We start from the raw sequence: 25854 nt of genomic DNA, 5'->3' as shown, positions 1-25854 counted from the left end.
AATGTTGAGCACGGCAATCAGGCATTCCTTTAAAACAATAGAGAAACACGAAGGTCAAACGCATTAACTAATAACGTCAGCTCAGTAACTCAACAACAGCATGAAGCATAACCAAGAAAACAACAATTCAGGCCAAAGAGTCAAACTAAAAATATTCACTCTGCCCTTGTCAAAGACAAAGGGAGCATTAATTTGCCCTGTTATTATTTAGAGAGGGCAGGAGGAACAAACCTGAGCCCGTCGTGACCCTGCCACAGTGTTGCAACTTGTTCTAGAGCGATGCCAGCAGAAGGCAGCACCATATGCCCGCAGCCTCGGGCCCGATGCTCTTTCTGCAGCCTAATACGCCTGTCAGGAGACGTTACTGTCACAAATCCTCTGTTTTTCCACAACGTGTTTCAAATAAACACTTTTTTTTCATGCTAACAGAATTGTCCTCAGAGATTCCCCTTAGAAGGTCAGTATGTGCTTCTACTGTACTGACAGTATCCGTGTTATTCTTTCCAAAAGGCCGGATCGCTTATCCGCTTTTGATATCAATTCATTAATATTTTAAATAAGCAAAATTTGAATTAATAAAAAATCTATATGCGTTTAAAGAAAGCGCACTGCATGGCTGTAGCAAGCTAACCCCGGCATGAAAACGGCATCGCACAAACTAGCGTCGAGTCGACTCGCACGCTTCCTCTCGTCACAGGCCACAGGCAAGTTTGGTCCGAGCGGGGCTGACCTTGCCGTTTACTACGAACGACGCCCCCCTTCATCCACAACAACCGGGGTTTAAAGTCAACCAGAGACTAAAACGCTCAATAAATCAGTGCCTTCAGCCAACAAGATCCTGTCATGCCTTTAAATTGAAAAAAAAAAAAAGGATGACAAAACATATCAGCACTGATAATATCAGCTAAGCATACAATTAATAATTTCAAGGGCATTTGTGCTAAGATAAGATGCTTATGGGTGATTTTAATACCTCTCCATAAAGGTCATGTGATATCGTTCGTGTGAAAGAGCGCCGTCACAGTCAAAAGACTAGACTTGGGGATTATATACCATGTTGAAAAAATATCAAACGAAAGGTCTAGAGCACTGCAACCTCGGACTGAGACGAAACATTGCATTGGTTAAACGTTTAAATCCATAAAATAAGCATAAAACGCAGTTTTAACAACAAAAAAAGCATTTCTTATTTCTAGCAGCTGACCTCTGAGGAAACACTCAGCGTCTTAGTTACTGAAGCACACCGAACGTCATTAGGATGATGTGGATAATTACAGCACATAAGACCTCTTAAGCATGTAATACAGTCTTTTATCTGGAGAAGTCAATCTCGGCGAAGGCTGACAGCTAGCAGCATATGATCCCGGTAAACAAATACTTTCACGCGGCACCAAAGTGCCATTAAAGGCCAGAACTGTCAACACAAATTCCACTCTTGCGAGAGGAAAGAAAAGAGAGGGGGGGGAAACGAAAATGAAAAAGAAAAAAAAAAAAAAAAAAAAAAAAAGAAAGACTTGATCACCTCTGGTTGCCTTAACGTGCATGAAGGTTGTCATGGAAACATTTCTGTGAAGTTAACATGGATACAAACAGAAGGCTTTCCGGCTTAATTGCCATTAGAGTTTTATGACCCCGTTTAGAGATGTATATTAAAACGCACGCGGGGTAATACGTTGCTTGTTGCGATGGCGTGCGTGAGAACTAACAAAAAACACGTTTAAGTTCAGGTGTGCATTTTTGGTTAGGACTCCGTACGAAAGTCGTGGTTTGAAACAATGAAACGGTCCCACCCGCATTACTCTGGATACGAATAAAAGCACAACCTAGAAGCGTTCAGCTCTTAACTCAGACAAATGATTTTATTTTACTCAATGCACACACATTAATCTTAAAAGGATGTGTCTTTTTCCTTTTAACGGCATGCAGTACATCGCACGCACCCCGGCCGATGATGAATGCCGTAATCAGGCTGCGACTACAAAAACATCGGGATAATTCGAATTTAGGCCCCTCTTTCCTGTCGCGGGTCAGCCGTGCCGCCCTCCCTCCACGTGTCGTACGTGAAACATCACGCTCATTGAAACGCTGCTAATTAAAATCACCTGGGAAGAACTGCGTGGGGCTAACAAAGGGCCGGGCTTCTCGTTACGGAGCACGTCTGGAGCTGCCGAGGTGTGTGTGTGTGTGTGTGTGTGTGTGTGCTTGAAATTTTACTACTGCTATTACGGCCTCTTTGAAGCGACACGGCGTTGAGTGACGAAGCGGCGTGATGCACACCTGCACTTCACCTGCGCGGCTGCCGGAGTGAAACCGAGGCGCTTCTGCAACCAGAAGTCTCAGAGCTAATCACAGCCACGACGGGAGCTGTAATACTGTACACCTTGTTTTAAAAAAAAAAAAAAAAAAAGGGAAAAAGTGTGTGTCACGTACCCTATTGATTGAGTCCCAGATCCCCTGAACCCGCTGAAACTGCGCTGGCAGTAGATGTGGCTGAGTCTTAAGAGGAGTGCTGTCCATTAACACTCCAATACATCAACCCTACTGTCCTGACACTCGCTGCTCCTGTGAGCAGCTCTAAAGCAATGAAGATTTCACTCCGGATTATGGAAATGGAGCAAGCAACCACGGTAAGATTAAATGTTAACCTTGATGATTCTAATAAAATCTATGATATACTAATTTTATATATATATATATATATATATATATATATATATATATATATATATATATATATATATATATATATATATATATAAAAACAAACACACACACATCCACACATCAAATATTATGTTACTAGTTAAATTCAAATTTTATATATATATATATATATATATATATATATATATATATATATATATATATATATATATATATATATATATATATACACACACACACAATAAAAGTCACTTTCTATACAGTCTTTCTATACAATATTCAATTTCATGCAAAAGCAAAGCTTAAAAACACACCAAAACTAAATTACTTAACAGGAAAACTACGGAAACTCCCGAAGCGCATTACAATTAATAAATGAGCTCATTTTAAAAAAAAAATATTATTTTTTTTAACTGAAAAAAAGTAAAAGAACAAACCCGTTAAACGCTGATAATCGTTTGGCCATGACTGCAAACGTAGTGAAATCGGTTATAGATCGCGTGCGTTTCTCCATACGTTTACATTTTATGCCGTAACCCATGAACTAAAATCGTTTACCGCTATATGGATAAAAAATTGTGGCGTTGTTTTCAATAACAAACCACCGCACGTGAACGTTTCTCACAGGTTGTTTTAAAACCAAAGCGCAGAAACGAACACCTCTATACGCACAATAAAAGTTGCTCGGCGTAAAAAGACGCGTAAAAACCAAACGCACCAAAACTGTCACTGAACGTTTATTGTTTCTAAAGACGGAATCGCGGTACCGAGTTCTCCCGAACTCTCCAGCACCGCGGAACACTGTCAAAACAACAAATAAAGCGTCCGTCTGCAACTTCTCGGTGGAGTCAAACTCGCACGAAAGGCATAAACGTGAAAACTCACCGAAAGGGGCGAACGTATCTCCTCCGCGGATGCAAAGTTCGGCGTGTTTACGAGTCTGCGGTTTTAAAAAAGCGCTAAAAACAAACGCACGGCGCGCGCTGTTGATATTCCTCCGCTCGGAGTTGCGAGACGCTGCTGTCTTCAGTCAGTGTGCTGCTGTTATTACCGATGCAACAGTAAAAAAAAACGCCCGAGTAACACCGACTCCTGTTTGAATGCGCTCGCATGACGCGCGACGCGAAGCGGCGGCTTGTTTTTTTGTATCTCGATTCAATACATCGCAATGTATCGGCCGAGTTTGGGGGGACTAGCTTATTAGAACGCGGGGAGGCTCTAACGCGAACGCGCATGTTGTTATTTTTTGGCGTGCTGCGACCCCACGTGACGTCATGTCCACCTGCTGGGTAAACAATACAGTCATTAGAAGTTGAAGGAGTTTGTTTGCTTTGCCCGCTTTCTTAAATGCACCGATTAGAAGGACGCAACATCAATTGTTTCATCTGCTGGGGGAGACCGGTAGATGTTATTATTGTTGTTTATTAATAAAAAGAACGAGTTCGTGCTGTAATTTATTTTCTTTCTGCTTAAGGGGTTTTATCGTCGCATTTTTTTTTTTTTTTTTTTGGTTCAATTGCAATGCGTTCGTGATTTAGCACACATTTATATGCTATTGTTTATTATGGATGAACAAAAATGAAATAAACAAATGCAGGCATTATGCGTGTCATATGTGGTGTATATTTTTTTAAAAAGTGTTGGAAACAAAGGAACAGCTGGGAATGATTGTGTTTTGTTGAAAATGTTTTGGGTGCTTTCTTTTCTCGCTTCTTTAATTGTTTATCATACATTCAGGCTTTATTTAGTGTATTTATGCATGTGACTTTACATTTGTATTCCTTTTTTTAAAAATGCATTAACACTTGCTTCAGTTCACACACCTTTAAATGCATTTAAATGCATCTCAAGATGAACAACCGTGGAGCATTGGTTTTTTTTTCATCGTGATGAAAATATTGTTTGGGTGATCAGCTGATTTTGTGAAATAATAATATTTGTTTGAATCACTAAAGCTCTTTGGCTGATACACATACTGTAATGAGTTATGCGTCATAAGTGTACTGTAACTGTGTGCTGCTTCCTTGAAATTTTCATATGAATAAAACAGGAAAATTGATATTCAGATCAAAGATTGATAAAATCACAAGTCTCCCTTTGTGAATTAATTATCCTCGTCTCTGCATGAAATAACTGTCTTCACATATTGTTGAAGCAGAAACTACCTGCAATAAATGTTTTTTGTATAAAGGACGGTCATGTAAAAAAAAGTAATACTTGCACATCATCAAAATATTGTTCATGCATATTTAAATAAACGCACTGCACAGCAGCTGGATTTGGTTTTTATTAGAACATTTTAACACTTTCAAAATCTGATAACAAATATCTGCCAGGTGCTTTTTATATTGATCAGAAATATTGTATTCTTTTCACCACGTGCATGCCATTTAAATAAAATATTTAATTGTGAAAATGCACCATTTCGTGGGTTTTATCACAAAGAAATCAAAAACACATGCATTTTCTATATGGATTTTAGGGGAGAAAAGACGTTTGGGGAAGACTGCGTGAAACATAAGGGTTTGCTGCCACCTACTGGAATGTTTCGGAATCCACTTTTGACTCGCGAAGAAACAATGCGCAAACAACTAGGATTAGACTGCCATCTAGTGGTCAGTTGCAACAATTAACAAAAAACACTACAAAACACGAATTATTAACTCGCTAAGACCTACCTTAATTTATAAAAAAATGTAAACTTTTTAATCTTAATTTATTAAGTTTAATTTCAGTACTTCACCTCTTGGCTACATGAAAATATACAGTTTTATTGAACGCAAACTGATCTTCGGTGACAATAGGCCTATGTGGCATGGAAGAGCAGGTGGTCACAATGGGGTAAGACATCATTTTATTATTTTGAAAGTAACGACAGTGTGGTTATTATGGTGTTCACTTGCCAACAGACTTAAAATATGACTACTGAAAAATATAGTAACAGAATTTGCTAAACAGTTTCATCTAGGTGTTTGAAACCAATGTGCACGTTAAAAAAACCCAAAAACAGAAGCATTTAAAACTTGTATGTACTTTGATATTGCCAATTTCCCATGTGACAACTAGCACCGGTCTCTTCTACATTTCCAAACTGAAGCATTGTGCTGTAGCGGAACAGATATGCATATATAATTCAAAAGCATTGATCAAAGCTATCAGGTTCAGCAGAGTTCAACAGACGACATGAACACATCAAAGTGTCCCACGTCTACCAGACACTGGTGACCAGGCAGACCAGCATAGTTTGGTAGCACCCGCAGTTATTTTTAAGTCCTGGCAACCACACAATGTTCAGCTGCAACCTGACTCTCTGTGCCTAGTCACGTTGTGAGTGAGGGTTTTAGGCTGTTAGTGTTGTTCCCTCAGACTTTACCCATCCGGCATTACCCAGGCATGTTCTCCTGCAACCTGGAGCCTCCCATCTATAGTGACTGGACAATGAAAAACAACAAGGAAAGCGTGAAATCGGAGAAAACGGTGGACAGGATATTAGAAGGAAGCTCTGGAGATGAATCCGAGGAGGCGGAAACCGAGCCCCCACCGGTAGCCGTGCGAAGAAAGGTGTCGTTTGCGGATGCCTTTGGTCTAGACCTGGTTTCTGTGAAGGAGTACGACAACCGGGAGTCATCGAGGCTGGAGGTAGATAGTAGAGAGGGGGAGGAATACTACATCTCATGCCTCTTCAATGTCCCAGCGATGCACCAGGACTTGGAGGTGAGACTTCAGCAGCAGAAGCTGGAACTGGAGCGCATCGAGCTGCTCCCTGGATCCACCACGATCCGGGGCATCGTTCGAGTGCTTAACCTCTGCTTCCACAAGGCCGTCTACGTCCGTGTCACTCTGGATGGCTGGCGGAGCCACTTCGACCTGCTGGCGGAGTACATGCCTGGGTCCAGCGATGGCGAGACCGACTGTTTCTCTTTCCGACTCGTTTTGACGCCTCCGTTCCAGGTCCGAGGGTTGCGGGTGGAGTTCTGTCTGAGGTACGAAAGCTCTGTTGGAACCTTCTGGGCCAACAACGGAGGGAAGAACTATATTGTCTTCTGCCACCAAAGACGCAGGAGCGATCTGAAAGAGAAAGAGAGTGAAATGGAGAAGCTGGTAGAGGAGATTAACCAAAAAGGTATCAGGAGCTGCCTTAAAACAATCAGGTGGGGAGCACTGCAAAAACAGACACCATCTGAATTTGAACTTATAAGAGGTTATAAGAGTTATAAGACTTATAAGGGTTCACCCAAACATGAGAATTCTGTCAATAATTATTCACCCTCATGTCGTTACAAACCTGCAAGACCTTTATTCAACTTCCGAACACAAATTAAGATATTTTTGATGAAATCCAAGGCTTTCTGACCTTGCATAGACAGCAATGCAACTACCACGTTCAAGGTCCAAAATGGTAGTAAGGACATCGTTAAAATACTCAAGTGGCATCACTGAGAAGAAAACTGTTGAATAAAGTCACAATTTTTGTTTTTGTTGTGCACAAAAAAATATATCCTCATAGCTTCACAACATTACATTACATTGATCCACTGCTGTCACATGGACTATTTTAACGATGCCATTACAACCGTTCTGGGCAAAAATAATAAAAATAAAATTCCAATTTGAGTTTCTGTCTCTCCAATTGCATCAAAAGTATCTTAATTTGTTTTTCAAAGATGAACAAAGGTCAACTGTCCCTTTAAAAATTATAAAACTACCTCCAAATATCCCAGCATAACCTTTGGCATCCATCCAAAACATCCCACCAATTGCAAAGCAGCACTAAAAATGACCCAGAACACCTTACAGTAGCAGACGCCCAACAGAACTGGAAACCGTGGTTAAACCTGATTAAAGGTTTACCTCATTTCTCAAAGCTACATGCATTTCTCTGGTTGTCCATTCAAGCCCTATGTTTTGACTGGAGATGGTGTGCTTGAACATACGCCTGGTGAGCGTGATTGAAAACCTGTCTTATATTTACAGTAAAAAGACCTACTCAGAGGCGAGCGGCGAGATCTCAGGTGGGTTTCTTATGTGGAGATCTGGGAATGGGGAACTTTGATTCTGAATATGAAAGACTGAGGTTTTTTTTTTTGTAGAAGAAGTCACACACATGGCCGGGTATACTAGCAAGAACAAAACAGAGAAAGAAGCAGGAATCAGCTCCTGCAAATCCCTCAAGGACTGCTGCAAAACTCTGGTAGGGTCAATGCGTGCCCGGAGACATGGTTCAGAGTCAAAGACAGGCATTTTGAGAGGTAGTTCACCCATAAAAGAGGTAGTTTTTCTACTGATAAACATTATTAAGGTGAACAACCTCTTTTAATGCAAATTAGAAAATTTATATTAAGCGTGAATTCATGCATTTTGCAACATACTGAATAACTGCCTCACATTACAGGCATTACATAATAAAGTCTTTTTTTGACAGGTGGATCGTCGTAGGAAGCGTCAAGCTGCTCGTTTGGCTCGAGTGCAGGACTACTTTGCTCAGAAGGCAATGGAAACACAAGTGGAATGTAATCCTACCACATCCATCCCAAAGCTGACTCCAATAAACTCGCCGGTTTTCCACAGCCAGCAAGGATACAGTATGGACACGCCACCAATAATAATGTACCACCAGATTCCTTTGCTTGCCATGGATTGGGGCAGTACCACAACAACACCACCCCAAGCAAGCCCTCCAGATGCCTACAGTAAAACAAGACAGGTTGAAGATCACCTAGCCATATCTGCCTCTGAGGCATGGGTTACATTTTTTAGCAGCACTGATATGCAGCATCAAGTATGTGTTCCTCCAGAGTCAGACGTTTTAGTCCCAGTGGAGGACAAGGGATCCGAGAAAGACCACAGTCAAGAGGCTGCTGACAGGAAAGCAATGGAAACCATAAAATCCGATCCCGTAGAGCAATCAAAGGCTCTCAGCACGAGTCCTCCTAGAGATCAGGTTGTGGATTACCAACTAGCAAAAGAGCCAAGGGTCACTACCCTACCAAGTTCTGCCCAGGGATCGAAGCCAGAGAGGGCGGGAAGTGAGTTAAAGCCACCTTGTGACTGCCAAGCCCCACATCACGAGCACACAAGTGGATCTTTGAGTCGAGACACGGCCAAAGCAAACCCCGGGGATGAAACCCGAACCGCACATGACACCGAGACTAAGAATTCAAAAGCCAGAGATGGAATCTCACCTGAAGAATGCACAGGCAGCTCCGACACCTCAAAGGTTAAAGAAAATACACAGAGAGCGGTCAAAGACACCCTGACATTTACGGGGGTCATGGACGTGCCACTCACAAATAGACAGGCCGAGGGATCTTCTTCTGAAACGAGGGATATAAATAAAGATGCTAGCGAGGAGCAGGTGGAAATGAGGGTGCTCTGTAGAGAGCTACATGAAGAGGACACGGAAAGCAGTAGAAAAGGACAAGATGAGACAACTACGGATCACAGCGCAGAAATACAGAGCGTTTCATCGTGCGAGAGCGAGGCATTTAATGAGAACGAATTATGCACGTCGAACAAGAGTTTTAACAAAGACAATTCAGAGCTACTGAAAAACGAAGAGAGGCGTTTTGAGGCAAACGAAGGACTTAAAATGAAGGAGATGACTGTAGAAGCTGCTATTGTTGAAGAGGATGAAATGCATTCAGAAGAGCTTATAGAGAACTCCCGAGCAGTGGGCGACAATTGCACAGATGGAGAAGAGAAAGAGTTTGAGGTACAAGCTACCAAACTAGCACCCACTCGCTTACCTGCTTGTCTGACAGTTAGCACTGACCCACCCAGGTTCCTCCTTCGGACTACATCTGCAGAAGAGGATTTTGAGCTTGGGAAGGCCCTCAGAAACTTTCAAGAACCCCAGCGACCGGACGGAGAGGACGAACTCTCCACACCGCTACCCAGCATTCACCTGTCCTGGGTGGGCGGCAACAGCAATAGGCTGTTGAGAGAATTCTGCTCTCTGGGTCACACGGCTAAGGCTCTTGTGTACGCTATTCTGTTTGTGATCTTCATAACAGCATATCTCTACGACCTTCCGACCTGCATGGCCCTCTATCTGTTTTCTCTGTGCTGGTGGTGCAGCCAGGGCATGAAGCACCGACTCGACGGGGCTGTTGATGTGGACTGAGACCAGACAGGAAGTTCTTGAAGTTTCTGAGAAAGTTGTTGTCAAATTATGTGTGACTCTGGAACAGAAAGTGATTCTATGGGCCCAAAATCACTTGACAGAACAAGATGTAGTAGACTTTTTTTTGTTTGTTTCTTCACACTTGTGTTCCCATTAAAAGTCCCTTTTAAAACAGTAGCCTTTTAATACAATACTCAAACTGCTAGGATAATGGACATGTACTAGTAGATATGTTTTGTGATGACAGAAAATATTCTTTTAATGTTAAAGGCGGTTGCTTTCACAGATATCTCTCCATGATATGCAGTGCCAGTCAAAAGCATAGATGCAGTTGTTTTAATGAATCTTATTTTTGCCTTTTTTTTCAGTGAATATCCCGATAAATAAATAAATAAAAGAAGCTACAATTACTTTAAAAGCAACAGTGCATAAGATATGAAGACATATGATTTATTGTTTATCGTGTATAAGTAAAAAGCTATATAAACTAAATTCTGAGAAAATACACTGATATTAAAAACATAGTCTCTTACTGTCTCTTGCACTGTCGCTTCTTAAGTAAATGTATCTTGATTTAAGGATTTTTATATAATTTAAAGAAATAGTTCACCTTGCCGAACACAAAGCAAGATATTTTGAAAACGTTTATAACCAGGCTTTTTGGGTCACCAATGACTTCCATAGCATTTTTTCTCTACTATGAAAGTCAATGGTGACCCAAAATGGGCTATTTCTTTCTTCTCAACTGTGTTCCTATTAAAAGTCTCATTTAAAACAAGTCTTTTAATGTAATACTAAACCATGAGAGAATTTGATCTTTAAATAAAGTGTGACCTTTTTTGCAAACAAAGTCATACACCTAAGCACAGTTTATGATTGTATGCAAAAAAATTTCTTAATAATCAAAAAGTGTCACAAGGAACAATATTCAGTCCAAACTTTGCCCGTACTGTACCTTTATGTAACGTTAAACTGGATTCATACAAAGGCACGCTGAATGCACTACGGAGCCCGTGAGGACACAGCTGCATTTCATATCTCTTTGGGGATGTGTGTGTGACTGACGTGACATTTCCTGCAAATCCCATCATGTCTCTGTTCCCAAAAGAGAGGGAGAGATACGTGGGCTAGAGAAAGGACGGGACTTCTTGGCCTTCTGATCTATGAACATAAATAATTCACACCTTTAAGCCTTTAAAACATGAAAGTTCCCCTCACAGTCCTGTCTGGTGAAACACAAAATTAATTTTTACACTCTTCTACATGCAATTACAACGAACTCAAGTCTCAAGCTTTTAAATGGCATCATAAAGAGTCGTAAAAGTAGTCCATATGTGAATACGGTGCAAGCTGTAATGAGCCTAATTTACATAGAAACATGATGTGTTTGAGCTCAAAAAATGGCACGATTTTTACGGCTCGTTGAACTGGATTATGGGTGTTTAGTGAGACAGACGCATAATTTTGAGCAGAAATACAACACTGTTTATAGAATATACCAGTGTGCTGCTCGTAGCATGTGCTTGTTTTAGTTGTGGACAAATGCCTGATCTCTGTTTATATGTGAGAGCGTAATAGAGAGGTTGTGAGTGTGTGTGTGTGTGTGTATGTGTGTGTCACTGAAGTCATATGATCCTACTATGATTCTGACCTTTCGGTGTCTGGCTGCTGACCTCACGTCCAACTTGAGCTGCTCATCTGTACAGAAAGAGCACACATTCATAATTTTACTGTTCTTAATAGCTCTATTAAACATTTATGTAACTATTAAGAGGAAGCTAAGAATTATATACTTATTTATTCATGCATAAGACATAAGCCTGAATAGGGCTAAAATACTACAGTGAATTGTAATGATTATTTGTTGTTTACACTGGTGAGAAGAAAAAAACCAGCATGTATTTACAGTGTTTGCATGTGATCCAGGCTTTCACATTCATTTCCTGTTTGTAGAAGAAAAAAAATGCTTTAAATAACTTGACCACTAAACATCGGACCACCGAAAAAATTCAAGTTAATAAATAATAGCCACCCAAAACAATATATATATATAATATTCCAGATATTCATAACAAAACTAAATAAATTACTGACACATTTGTAATTTTAATATGCAGTTTGTGCTGAGCAGCTTCATAACAAACAGGTTCAATGAGTCGTTCCTGCATGTTTCCATTGAGCTCAGCATGGTTTGTTATTAAAGTGACTCAGGAGGAACATGATATTCCCAAACGATGAAACCCACGTAGGCCATGTGCTAAAATGTCCCTACGGTCACATGAGGGATTTTTTCTGAGGCGTGAATACTTCAAATGTTTCATGCATGCTTGCTTTGCAGTTAATTATGTGTTACGTGTTGGCACCCTTTCCTTTTTCTCTTTCTTTCTTTCTTTCTGAAAGTACAGGTACAGGAGCCTAAAAGTTGCCGAGCTTCACTGTATCTGCATATAATATCAAAATTTGCATTGTGCCAACCTGACAAACACACCCTTATCAAATCAATATAATATTAACATTTTCACTTTCTATTGTTTTTTGTTATTTATACAATTTTTTTTGTATTTTGTTTTTATTTGTTCTGTAATCAATTGCTTTGTATTACTTTTTCCATAAAATTTGCAACACTGTAAGGGGTCCTTTTTGCACACTACATATAATTTTATTTTAAACTTTTTTTTTTTCTTTTAAAGGGTAGCAGCCACTAGATGGAGCAACAACAGCACTTTTACTGCTGACAGCTCAAACTGGAATAAAGCAGTCTGGAGAAAATTGACTGTGACAGATTGTGCTGGGTCAAACACCCAGGCAGCAACGGGAGCCAATGAAATGTGTAGCTGCAACGTAGAAAAATGTAATACACACAAATACTGATTGAATATGTTTGTTTTGGGGAGTGAAAGGCTAGCATTAGCTCACTGCTAAAACAGAGCAGGCTACCTGACACATGATGGCAGCACGTACCACTCAGATCTGCCTTGTTTTCTCATAAACACACACACACACACAAAACACATAAAACACACAACACAGTCATCAGTCTTCCCGCACGTCCGAGCACAGTATCTGGGTTACATCCTGGGTATCCCAGGAGGCCAAGTGCTCATACATCATTATTGAAACATCCCAAGCTCCCGAGGACGGATCACACATAGCTCCTAACGCTCTCTAATCTTTCTCTCTCCCTCTCTGGGTTACGTGTGGGCTTGCCAAGTTACCTCATCCCTCCCTGTATGCATTTATATAGCGTTGTATACGTTACCAACAGGATGCAGAGCTGCGTTTTGCAGACTCTGCAGAAACTGCAAAAGCAATCTAGTTAAACGACTGTCCTTTCATGCTATTCACGACATCGCAACTTTTTGATGAATAGCCACAGTTGCTAAGTTTACATGCAGCCTAATGATTCATTAATAATGTGACTAATAGTGCAATCAGAATGAAAAGCCTTCATGGGCTTGAGAAGGTAGGTCATAACTGCACAAAAAACCCTCAAACACATCTTAGTCTTGTTTAAGAAAGTCAAATTATTAAAGTGAGCTAAATCTTATTGCAATTGCAATCTGACTGACAAAGGTGGTGCATATCTTAACATAAAATGGTAAAACCTGACTAAATTGGTTTGCTGGTCTTAACTGGTCCCCTATGTTTTAGAAAAGTTTGGAGCACTTTTCAGCCCGTCAGACTGGAAAACCAGATGGGCGACCATCTAAGATCATTATAAACCAGCTGAGACCAGTAGGACCATTTTAGGCTGGTCCCAGATAACCTTTTCAGGAGAATAAATCTTAAAATATATCTTAAAATATTAAGATTCAGGATTGATTAAATTGACAGACAAGTAAGAACATAGAAAGAAGATATTTTAAACCAGCTTAAATTGGATTGCTGGCCTTGTTGGTAGGCTTTAGAGAACATTTTAGCAGGGTAAATATTAGAATATATCCTACAATCTTCAGATTTGTAATGGCAGTTGGAATAAATTAACAGAGGTACTGCAGATCTAAACATGACCTGGAACGAAAACACCTTAAACCAGTGTAAAGTGGTTTGCTGGTCTTAGCTGGTCTCTGCAGAGAAGTTTTACTTACTTTTCTGCTGGTCAGACTTGGAGACCAGATTAATGATTCTCTAAGATAACTATAAACCAGCTAAGACCATCTTCAGAATTACAGTTGGATTTAAAGTATCTATTAAGTATCTATGTACTATTATGGATATTTTTTAAATGAGCTTTCATGCAGTGTGTAACACAGCTCAGTGAATAAAAACATCCTGCAACGTTCTACATCTGAAAATGCACTGTGTATAAAGTTATTGTCTCTCAAAAGAAAGAGTCGACTCTGAAGCATTGAAATAAGCCGTTTTGAAAAAATGAGTCCCAAGCCTTTTCATGTCCTCAAAATGAAACATTAGCATATTGCCCGCCCGCTTGTTGGTCTTTTCACGTTGGTCTGAATGAAAAAGCAAATACATTCTTTGCCACTAGGTGCCGCTTTTGGAGCATTAAAAGCTCAAAAACACTGCTTTTAATGAAATCGACCAAATCCCCCAGAGGGGTTTGGAAAAATTCATCATTGAATTAATTGTTTAGCAGATCAATGCGTATTACATTAAAATGAAAGTGTTTTTTGACCTTGCATGTGCGTCACAAAACCAAAATATGAACCTTTCATAACACATAACGGTTTAACACTTTAACTTTAACAGGTCTTGCAGACATTAATACAGCCAAGATAAACAGCATTTTAAATTCGTTTTTTATTTCGATAGTCCACTTCAGGCATTCTACTAATAGTAAGTAACTTTGTAACCACGTGTCAACTAGCAGTCATTAGAGTATTAGTAGACTGTATGCACTTTATTTTGATATAACATATGAGAAACTCATAGACATTGGTGTCAACTTTTACTAACCCTACCCTAACAGTCTGCTCTGAGAGTTAGTAGACACGTGGTTTCAAAACAATGAAAGAAATTAGTTGACGTGCAGTTGTGAAGTTACTTCTAGTTAGTAGAACATCTAAAGTGGACTATCAAAATAAAAGTGTACCCAAACTCTTAGCTGGTCTCCTAACACGCTCGGGGCTGATGAAAACAGACACACAAATTGTCTCACGACGCGTCCATTCTCTCTGTGGCAGGCAGTCAGATGAAGCTTGTCCGTCACGTGGATTGAAACCCTCTGAACTCATCGAGGTCGGAGCTGAGAATGAATAGAAGACAAAAAAAAAGAGAGCTAGGGAAGCAGGAGAAGTGCTGTGGAGAAGTGTGCCCATGGACCCCTAGGGGCCTCTGTGGTGCCCTGGTGGCGGTGGCTCCAGTGGATGAATCACGATGAGGTGTCGTCTTGCGCTACGACGTGGGCCCTCAATGCGAGGAGACAGGTCGCTCCTGAGACGACGTCCCGCGGGAAACAGGGGTTGACCCGCGTTGCTCTCTCTATCTCTCTCACCCACTCGCTCGCTCGCTCATTCTTTTTCCTTCTGCGGTTTGTCACAGGGCCAGTCTGGACGGCCACTCGTCCTGAGCCAATCACTTCAGTTTGTTTTTAGGGTAATTATTCATCTGTGAGTTCACAACCGAATGCAATCAGCAGTGCGTGCGCACCATGGCCCCGGATACCTCTGCGGCAGTCTATACCGATTAGTGAAGTGCCAAGACGAATGAAACATTAGCATTGCGTTGGAGCTGTGGGCTAGCAGGTCGATTCAAGGCACAAGTTGTTGTTTTTTTTTTTGACAAGGGGACCACTAACATATTGTTTCGGACAATATGGAAAAACAGAGCTGTTGTGCTCATATGAGAAGTATATGGCTTGCGACATTTTCCAAACCCCATTGTGTGTAATTTCATATCCTTTGTTTTCATGCAAGAGTCTGTCCATATTTTTATCATCATTGTTATTCTTGTTGCTGCTGCTGCAAATAACACTACTGTTAATATTACTATTATATTAGTAATATTACTAGTAATATTAATATCACAACTTCCAATAAAATGTTTTATTGTTGTTTTTGATAACGTTAATCATAATAATAATACATTTGAATCATTTTTGTTGTTGCAAATGATACGTTTTTATTATTTTTTGATCTATCTATCTATCAGAGCAGATATGTTCTCAGTGTAAACAGACACATTACTTGTAGCTGGAAACGCCTGATGAGGACACATTAGCATGTACTGTGTTTTTTTAGTTTTTTTGTTTTAGCATGAGAACAGTTTACTGCAAGACTCTGAGAGAGGTGAAAACTGGATGATTCATCCCAACTGTTCAGAGAGAGTTTCACTCCCCCGCCACTCTCAATGTTCTGTCTCATTCTCTTTCTCTCTTTCACACACACGTACACTGCGAGATTGTGAATGTCAGATGAGTATGTCTCGGTGTGTCACGCTCTTTTATTCCCGTGCTCTTTCTGTTACACACTCGCTCTCTTCCTGTACCTCAATACCGATGTGTTTTATTCTATATACAGATCACTCAGTTCTCGCTTTATATCGGGTGTCTTTAACTACTATGTGCTTGTTCAAAAATAATGAGCTGCAGTAAAAAAGCTGTATTGTGAATCACGTTGCTTCTGCTGGAGAGAAATGGTTAAGGTCAGGGACAGGTTTGGTTAGGCTTAATGTATAGGGGTATGGTCAGTGGTGTAATTGTTGACATAGCTACAAAAAATGATGGAGCATACAGCATATTTACAGTATACTACATATTTACAATTTGACTGGAAAGAATAATCAAAGTGAAACCCTGTGTACTGTGGTGGTACTGATGCCCATAAAAATGACCATAATTAAGTAAAATGCATGTGCCAAGGTAGCATTATTAATATGTTATTAGCTATAAGTTATTAAACTAGTACTGAATTATTAAAATTTACACACCATGGTATTTACATGGCACACCAAAAAAAAAGAAAATAGGATATTTATGTTTATGTTATATATGGCCAAAAACACAGTATAATACATAGTATAATACTTTTATTATTAAACATTATCATAATGTATTAAAAATACATTTGTAGTATAAATCACAAAATATACATTAATAATATTTTTTAATTTTTTTATTTTACATTATTTGCATTTTAAATACTACTACTAATAATAGTAAAATATTATTGGTAGACAAAAAAATCTAAACAATCAAGTCAAAAACAATAATGTATTATAAAATAAGTAATAAATGCAACTGATGTTATTAATACAAATAATAATTATGAAAATATTAACATGTATTGTTGTTATAATGTATTAAAATGAATGCGTAAAACAATTATATGAATATTATTAAAACAAATGTAAAAATATTAAAAGAATAACTACTATTACTGCTACTACCAACAATAATACATTATTATTATTATCATGTGATTATTGGTACCCCTAACAAAAAATATTACAAATAAATGTATAGTACAATAATAAATTAAACTGAATTAAAAACGCATATTATTATTAATTATTATTATTATGGTAGGTCAAAAGCTGGATGTTACTGGTAACTTGTTTTACAAAACATTGTTAACATGGCATCAACTGTAATATTATCATTGTACCATATCCTAAATTAATTTCTAAAGTACCATGATAATGGTTTTAAGCAACCATTATAATGTCAAAGTTCTTTTTATTGTTAGTGAAAGCAGAAGTGTACTGCAGTGATATATGGCTTCGTTAGGGTCACAGCTCTCTACACACACACACACACATCCAAACACATCCGAAGGCGCTAAAGTTGGCTGCAAATGGATTGAGGAAGTGTCTCCTCCGTCCACTGGAGCCTCAGCGCTTTCAATCACCCGCTCCAGGCCCAACTCAACGCTCGGCTCCACAGCCATCGAATTACGCTTTATTATCGCTGCCTGTCCAACACATGGGCCCCAACATGACATCCATCTCCTCCACGGCAGCGCTCACCGCCTGACGAGTGCTCAGACCAGGCGTAAACACAACCTCTGCCGTCATTCCCATTGCTGAAGGCAAAAACGCAGCACATACGCTCGGCTCTGAGTCCAGTCTGAAAAGAAGGGACCAGAGAGACGCTTCTTTGTGGAGATGAAGAGGAGGTGTGTTGGATAATGATGGCTAGTTCGTGATGGGTATATTTGGTGTGGAGTGTAGGTGGAAACACAAGTAGGTGCAAGCAAACGGAGACATATTTTGAAGAGACGTCTGGGGAGATTCGATTAAAGTGCCCCTATTATGGATTTTTGAAAATGCAGTACACACAGCTCTAGGTGAATGAAAATATCCTGTTTTAAATCTGAAAGTGCACCATGTATAATGTTATTGACTCTCAAAAGAAAGAGCCGACTCTGAATCATTGAGTCCCAAGCCGTTTCACGTTGTGGTCAGAATGAAACATTAGCATATTGCCCGCCCACTTGTTGATCTTTTTCACATTGGTCTGAATGAAAATGCTAATTTAGTCTTTGGGTTAAATGCTCACATACACTGCTTTAAATAAAATCGACCAAAAAAGTGTTTTTTGACCTTGCATGCATGTTAACCTGTTGTTTGGGACTCACAAAACCAAAATAGGAAGCTTCCATAACAGGGACACTTTAAAACAGGCTTTATTCTAGTCTAATATAGAATATTTAGGTAGCGATGCATTCAGCATGGGAGCTGCAAAAAAGTCACCATGTTTATTCAGGCTATAAAAAAACTTGCCAACAGCAGAAGCCACACGCAGTAATGATGAAGTGTGTGAGATATTATTCTTGTGCATTTTGTCCCCACAGCCGTCAACGACTGTCTGTTCGCGCAAAATCAGAAAATAAGGCTCGAGGCAATCTCAAAACGTCTGGCTTCCTCTTTTGATGCGCACACACACATTCGCTAATATAATCCGCTCCATACAGCGCGGAGAACGTCGCCGGTGATTCACATGGGGTCACATCACAGGGTTCTGAGGCTGCATATGTCGCCACCACACGCAATAGAGAGATCAGAGCGTGAAGGCGTTTCAGTGCAACATCTAACGGTGGAACACACAAAACTTCAGGACACTGTTTCTCAACATCTTCCACTGGTGACCAGGGTGCAGAATTGAGTTTTTCTTCCGTTTCGATGTTGTCTTGTAAACAAGCCAAAGTTGCTGACGATTACATCAGCAATGGTAATTAATGTCGATGACAACATTTATACTCTTCCTCGTTGGAATTCTGACTGGGCTGCCAAAACGTGTCGGTTTAAATAGAGTTTAAGCCCTCCAACCAGTAACTATTGCTGGTTTATCTTCTCAAGAGAGGTTTGCGTTTACTCTAGAATAAGCTCACAAAAATATACTATGGTACAGTCATAGTATCAAATAGTTTTACTATGCTATTTGGATGCATGTTAAGGTGCTGAAAATCACAAAATATAAAAATACCATGGTAAAAAGTACTGTCATGGTAATTTGAAAAATATACGCAGAAGGATATATTTATATCAAGAGTGTATATTTATATGGTTCAAAGTACCACTGTTCAAAGTATACTCCAAGAAGTATGGTAAATAGTATAATGTTATCCAATGCATTGTTAGTATAAAATTGTATAGTAAAAGTAGTATAAAGTAATATAGTATGCATTACAAGATACACATGAGGACATGAGGTATAGGGTACCACCTCAGTACTTCTTTGTGAATGTTGATGACACATTTCAAACATCACAGAGCACAAGCTCAAATAATACAGTGTGGAAAGTGTGAATGAGTGATCTCATGTTTAGCAAAAAAAGAAAAAAATAACACCACTCTTTTCACCTCAGCAAGTCATTTAATGGTAGCAGAGAGGTGAGGAAACAAGGCACGCAGCTTCCACAGGATGTGAAACAAAGTCGACAGCCCTGACTTTCACCTCTGCAAACGCTGGCAGCTATAACTCCACCTCCACTGAGGCGCTCACACGCGGCTCCCACTGTACTCACAAATTACACCTGACTCACAGGAAAAAAAAAAAAAAAAAACCTGGCCTTGATTACTAAAACCAGTGGGCTTGTTTTTATTGCTCTGGTGGAGGTTTTATGCTTGCTATGCATGAGGGGGAAAACGTACATTTCCTCGCACGGCTTTTCACAGAGATTGATTTTACCTTGAGTGGCGTGCTAGACAAACAGCACCTCGGCCTGCAGCTGTCAGCTCATGAGAATTACTGCCTACAGCTCATGTGGACGTGGTGTACCGGCTTATGTATGAGTGTGTATATATATATATATATATATATATATATATATATATATATATATATTTGCTAGGAAAAAAACCCCCAGCTTGTACTAGGCTGGTTTGCTGCTTTCAGCTGGTGTTTAGCTGGCTAGCTATAGCGGACAATTGTCCGAAACCACTTTAAAACCAGACAACAGACTATCCTGGTCAGGTTTGGGAACTAGGGGAACTTAGGTTGATTTTCAAAAGGTGTTATATATATCATATATTTGGTGTGACAGAACACGTTAACATGCTTTAAATGTTCAAAAAACATTTTTCAAATACTGTACAGTACTGTAGCTCCTCTATGCTCTGCCTCTCAAACACGTACTTTTCTACTAAGACCCTCCTTCCAGCACTGTCTGCTCTGATTGGCCAGTTGACACAGTGTATGGTGACTGGACGTACACAAGTATGCAGCAGAAATGCAACACCTTTACCATAATCACAAGTTCAGCTTCCAAAAAAATGTAAAGGCAGTTAATAATGTCCTTAGTAGTTTTATCATCAATTGAAGAGTCGTGTGAAGAGTCAGGCATTCAGGCAACTTCAGGCAACTCTTCAGAAGACTAATGCTTTCACAGTCTCCTCAGATCCTCGAGATTTCCAGCTCTGTGTTGGTGCTTCTTTTCAGTTCACCTCGCTTATTTTCCATAGGTTTCAGGTTAGAGGAACGGGACAGCCATAGCCCATTTTTGTGTTGATTTTGATGTTTGTTTTGGATTATTGTCCTGATGGAAGATCCAACAATGGCCTTAGATTTTTTTTATCTGCTGGTATTTGATAGAATCCATGATCTCACTTATCTGAATGAGATATCCAGGACCTCAGGCAGAAAATACATGCTGGAGTTGGATGCTGGATGAGTGAGTCCAATAAAATTCTCCTCTTCCCCTTGCATTAGGATGAAATAGACACACATCCTCTTCTGGGCAGATTTGTAACATCTTTAGTGGATCGAAACCTCTGAATTATTGCACTGATTGTGTAAATGGGGATTTTCTTGTTCTGCACATCAGAACTTTATTCTTTGGTTTTACTCCTTGTGATGGATGATTAAGGGAATTTGGCCTTTGTTTCCCTCATATTTATAACTCTGCTTCATGTTCCCAGTCACCGAATGAATTGGAACGCACCTCAGGTGCCAATAATTGTTTTTATTTTGTATAATATTGTAATTTATTTTAATAGTCCACTTTCTAAATTCAGCTAACTATATCAAATTTTGTAACTACATGTCAACTAATTCTCATTATTTTGCACCTACATGTGTACTAACTCTTAGAGTAGACTTAGATTAGGTTTAGTAGAATAAGATGGCATATACTTGCAAAGATGCTCATAGCCAGTATGTTGTGAACCATCAAAATAAATTGTTAGAAGATATGAGTGACGTGTGTTAGTTGACCCATAGTTGCAAAGTTACCTACATTTAGTAGAAAGTCTAAAGTGTTACCAATTAAAGAAAAACATGACATCATGGGATTTTCTCCCCACTTTTAATTGTTTTATTTCAATGATAAGATACAATTCTGTGAATTTTTAAATGAAAGATCACAAGGTAAACATTGCAGATAGATGCCTTTGCTCATATTCGTATCCCAAAGTGCCAAAATAAACGGAAGGCACTGTAGACAAATGCTACATAGCATGCTAACTAAACTGTAACCTCATGACTGGTTTGCCATGTTTTTTTATTGGCAGCAACTCTCTTCATCCTACATATACATTTGGAAGATTACTTTTTATATGTTCCCACGCATATACATATATATATGCATTTCAAGATAGTTTCCCAAGTGATTTCTCATCAGGTTCAAATTGTTCATGCATATTATATGTTGACCAACAGAAAATTGTTTCTGTGTAAGCTGTGTAAACTGTTCAACAGAATCAACAAAATCTCACCAGTGCTATTATTTTGAAATCAGGAGCATGCCTCTAGTATGCTGCCTATATGAACGGCAAGCTTGCTGTTCTGAGCTACATGTGGTCGGACTGGTACCTTTCCGCATAGAAACACTTACTTACACTCAGTCACACAGGCCAACACAAGCGCACCCCAGGCCGCTTGCTCTTTTCTTAAGTGAAAGCGGTTGATGGACTCCATACGGATAGGTAACGATGGCAGAAGTGGAAGCCGTCCAATCAGATGGTTTTCACAGCTGTCACAGAGCTATAGGAGCCATCACACATCACGTCTCCATGGCCTATGCCTGGCATAAGTGTATGAGGGGGCGGAAAAGCTCCCTTCCAGACCTGATAGGTTGCCATAGAGACTGTCTTTGCATTGAATCGATATAGCCATCTAAAAAAAAGCCATGCGATTCAGCTGTAGCCCAAAAAAAAAAAAAAAAAAAAATCAAATGAAACATGCCAGACTGCCCAAGACAGATTCAGCTTGATTTGTAAATATGAAAGCGGTTTGCATTTGAATAATTCCCATTTGCTTCAGTCTGCTTGTGTTTGGGAGGACAAACGGGCATGTAGAGGTTGACCGAGTCCCGTCAAACAACAAAATCAATTAAGTCTCCAGCTCTCTGAAGCACTATCGAGCATTGCTGTATTTTACATTGACGTACACATGGGATTAGCGTACAAGTGATTTTGCTAATGCCCGTCCAAGCGTTTTGGTAAACCGGTCCAATTACCGTATTCTCAGTGATCACCAAAATAAACACATTAACCAGAAACGGTATGTAAACCTGAATTTGCTCCACATTCGTTTAAGACTTCAGGAATGGACCTGGCCTCATTTCACAGTGAGAGGAAAAGGATTCCTGCTTAAACAGGCACAGAGTGTCTTTGGGGAGTGAGAGAGAGAGAGAGAGAAACAGAGAAAGAGAGAGAGAGAGAGAGAGAGAGAGAGGGGAGGGATGTCCTTCTTCATGCACAGACACAAGGAATACTTATCAGCCGCTCAGAGACACCCGAACACATCAAGACAGACTCCACCAATGGCAGCTCACACGTGTGGTGATACAGAGGGTTTCCAAGGCTACCCCACCCCCCTCGTCTCCGTCGCTTCAGCCTGAATGTCAAACAGCTAATAAACGTGACTGGAACAGCTCCATCAGCTCATAACCCTCTGTGTGCCTTCATCAACGATCCACGGCATATGAGGTTTAAAATGCATTCAGATCTGACAGAAACTACATTTTTATGTCCTCTGAAGAAAATGTGAAAGGTGCTTTCCTCATTGCTAGGGTATTCTGGGTGGTCGAAAGAGTCCATTTCCTAAGCCTCTGTGAAATTGTGGTCAATAGAAATGTCTCTATGAAATGTCTGCTTCTTCAAAGTGAATCTTTTTGGCAGAATGTACGCCAGTTTTATGGTAACTGAAAACTATATCAGGTTCTGGTAACGTTTAATAGAGTATAATACATTACATCTTGTCATAAATTATTATAACTGAATTTAAAATGCATAGTGCAACATTGAATTGATAAGTATATTAACTGAGGATACAATTATGTAATATTATAATATGCATGCGTGTGAAATAAATGTAATCTAGTCATACTTTAGTACATCTGTCATGTTTCTTCACTCCACTGCCATTCACAAATCCTTTCCAATGGCTTTATGTAATAGGTCAAGAATAGTACTTTCACAAACCAAAAGCAATAGTGAAGTTTTTTTACTATGATAAGATCCATCAGCTACAAATACCCAGAAGGGCACCTTCTGGTCACAGCTATTGAGCAAATGTAGTTCTTGAGAAGGATAATCTCTGTTCCCTTTGGAAATTTTGAAAGAATCCATGTGTACCAATGATCTCAGCCACATTATATTTGTCAGGATGGGTTCCAAAAGCCAAAAAAGTAAAACCGTAATCTGCTCTTATAAAATGACTACATTATCTTAATTTAATATGTAAATTGCACTATACAAAGCCAAGGGACCTCACAGTTTTCTGCACAAACATGATGCCTCAAATTGTGGCACCTATTGAAGAGTGCCATTGCTTTTGTAAACAATCCACCCAGCGAACTGTCATACAAACTATGAGGGCCAAATCTAGAGACTAAAAAGAAAGCAACAACCTAGTAACCACTCAGAAAAGCTTAACAACCTCACAGCAACAACCTGGCACCTTAGAGATTTGTGGATTTTGCACAAACAAGTGCCAAATGTTTTCTCCAGAAAATGGTCTGAATTAAAAGAGCATCACAAACAGACAAAATGATTCTTGTTGAGTCAACACTGATAGTCCTTTTGTTTAGACACTCCAGCGTGTGTGTTTGTGTATATCGCTTTGTTGTTTTGTGGGCGTTTGGTTCATTAATCAGACTCTTTGGCCCAGTGGGGTACTGGTCTGTTATGGAGCAGTGATAATGCAAACAAACGATCTGCATCTCCAAACCAGCAAAAAGAATAAACGGTGTCAGATATTGACACTATGTATTATGGGAGAGAGAGCCTTTTCCTGACAAATGATGGTTGAAAACTCAGTGGGAAACAGTTTGTTTGAAACTTTAGGGGAGACAAATTACAAATGACTTCTATTTAATATTTCTCATGTTTCTCTTAGACAGCAATGACGTTAAATAAAGAGCCAATAGTAATTTCTCAAAAGAAAAAGACCTGGTCCCATATGTACTGTATCTCCTTTAGACTATGCTTAGGTTTGTAATCAAAAGTCTGCAGATCACAATGTATACTCTCATCAAATTCCTCTCATGGAGTTATATGCTATGAACATTAAATTTTATACATAACAAAAAAATCCATCTTAAGCAGATTCATGAAACTACTGCATTTCATCGATGCCTAATCTGAACGCCTTTGACTGGTCATTGCACTTATAAGCTCACCAGAGTCATGTGTGATTGGTTAAAATGCTCAACACTGCAAAAAAAAAACTAAAAATTTTTACACCCACAGACCACCGGTTTAACAACTGATGCATATCACGCACAAAATTGCTAACACTTCAAGAGTTGACCCGCAAAACAAAACGAGATTGGTTGCTTTGCCTGTCAATCATATGGCCTTCTGGGCAGTCTTTGGCCATTCAAGGTGGCCATGCTCTCAGTCAGACCTTTAGACTGACAGCAGAATGTCTAAGAGAGGCTATCTGAGCTATCCGAGCTTTGCCATTTTATAGCTAAAAAAAGCTAAAACAGCTCTGTGGTCTCCCAGCTTGGCTGGTTTTAGAAGGGTTTTGGGAACGTTCTGACTGGTCATCCATGCTTAAATCAGGTAAGATCAGCCAATCATCTTTGATTTCATTCATCTTTGAATCATCATTTCAGTATGATTGTATATCAACAATTGGCTTATTTTCTTCTCCACTAGAGTTCTTGGCAAAGTCTCAAACTGTGCTTCGATTTGAATTTTAAAGTCCTGATAGAACCTAATATTTATCTCCAATATACATTGACATACATATACAATTTTTGATGCTTAAAAGCAGCGTAAACAAGCTTCCAAGACCAGTAAACCATCTTAGTATAATTAGATATTTCAGCAGGGTTACATGACAACAATTGACTCATTGGCTTCTCCTCTAAAATCTCAACCTTTTTGGATTTCATGACACAAGGATGACATATACAGAGCGTAAAACATAACTAAAATTGAACTATAGGTTAAGAAACCAGCAATTTTGCGTTATTCCTACATAAACCAGGCCTTTGGATCCTGCTGTGCATCAAAAGCATATTATGCAACCATCCGCAACGTTTGCCCTCAGGAACATCATTCCAGAATCGTTTTTTTTACTTCTATTGATTGTAAATGAATGTGTCATTTCATTCCTTGGCGAAAAAAGATGATGGGAGATTGTTCTTGGTACCCCAACCCTTTACATAATCCTGAGATTGCCTAACACGATCACATGATCTTTCTCTGTGCAGTAT

The 25854-nt window shown here is 39.5% G+C and overlaps 2 protein-coding genes across 3 annotated transcripts in view; one reads left to right on the top strand and one right to left on the bottom strand.

Annotated features, from left to right (window-relative positions):
* foxp2 (forkhead box P2) overlaps window positions 1-3787 on the bottom strand; it is a 96556-nt gene extending 92769 nt beyond the window's left edge. The window contains exon 1 of the mRNA XM_043237879.1: window positions 3550-3787. The gene's annotated coding sequence lies outside the window, so the exon portion shown is untranslated. The remainder of the gene's footprint in view (window positions 1-3549) is intronic.
* A 1732-nt stretch (window positions 3788-5519) lies between these two features.
* Window positions 5520-9959, top strand: ppp1r3aa (protein phosphatase 1, regulatory subunit 3Aa). 2 transcript variants are annotated; one of them, XM_043237100.1, is made up of 4 exons: window positions 5520-6815; window positions 7639-7676; window positions 7758-7855; window positions 8087-9959. In XM_043237100.1, the coding sequence occupies exons 1-4, from the start codon at window positions 6058-6060 to the stop codon at window positions 9785-9787; spliced, it is 2595 nt and encodes an 864-aa protein (XP_043093035.1). In that variant the 5' UTR covers window positions 5520-6057; the 3' UTR covers window positions 9788-9959. The 2 variants fall into 2 exon arrangements, with proteins under 2 accessions (XP_043093035.1, XP_043093034.1); XM_043237099.1 differs by having other exon boundaries at window positions 5523-6815; window positions 7755-7855.
* The last annotated feature ends 15895 nt before the right edge of the window (window positions 9960-25854 follow it).

The sequence above is a fragment of the Puntigrus tetrazona genome, chromosome 4 (genome assembly GCF_018831695.1).
Source record: "Puntigrus tetrazona isolate hp1 chromosome 4, ASM1883169v1, whole genome shotgun sequence".
In the NCBI taxonomy this organism is placed as follows: domain Eukaryota; kingdom Metazoa; phylum Chordata; class Actinopteri; order Cypriniformes; family Cyprinidae; genus Puntigrus; species Puntigrus tetrazona.
Note: the sequence above shows the minus strand (reverse complement) of the source record. Positions and strands in the feature narration are given on the sequence as shown.

Coding starts and splice junctions, on each gene's coding strand:
- ppp1r3aa (XM_043237099.1), top strand. CDS start 6,058: ATGTTCTCCTGCAACCTGGAGCCTCCCATCTATAGTGACTGGACAATG. Junction 6,816..7,638: donor AGCTGCCTTAAAACAATCAG/GTGGGGAGCACT, acceptor TTATATTTACAG/TAAAAAGACCTACTCAGAGG. Junction 7,677..7,754: donor GGCGAGCGGCGAGATCTCAG/GTGGGTTTCTTA, acceptor TTTTTTTTGTAG/AAGAAGTCACACACATGGCC.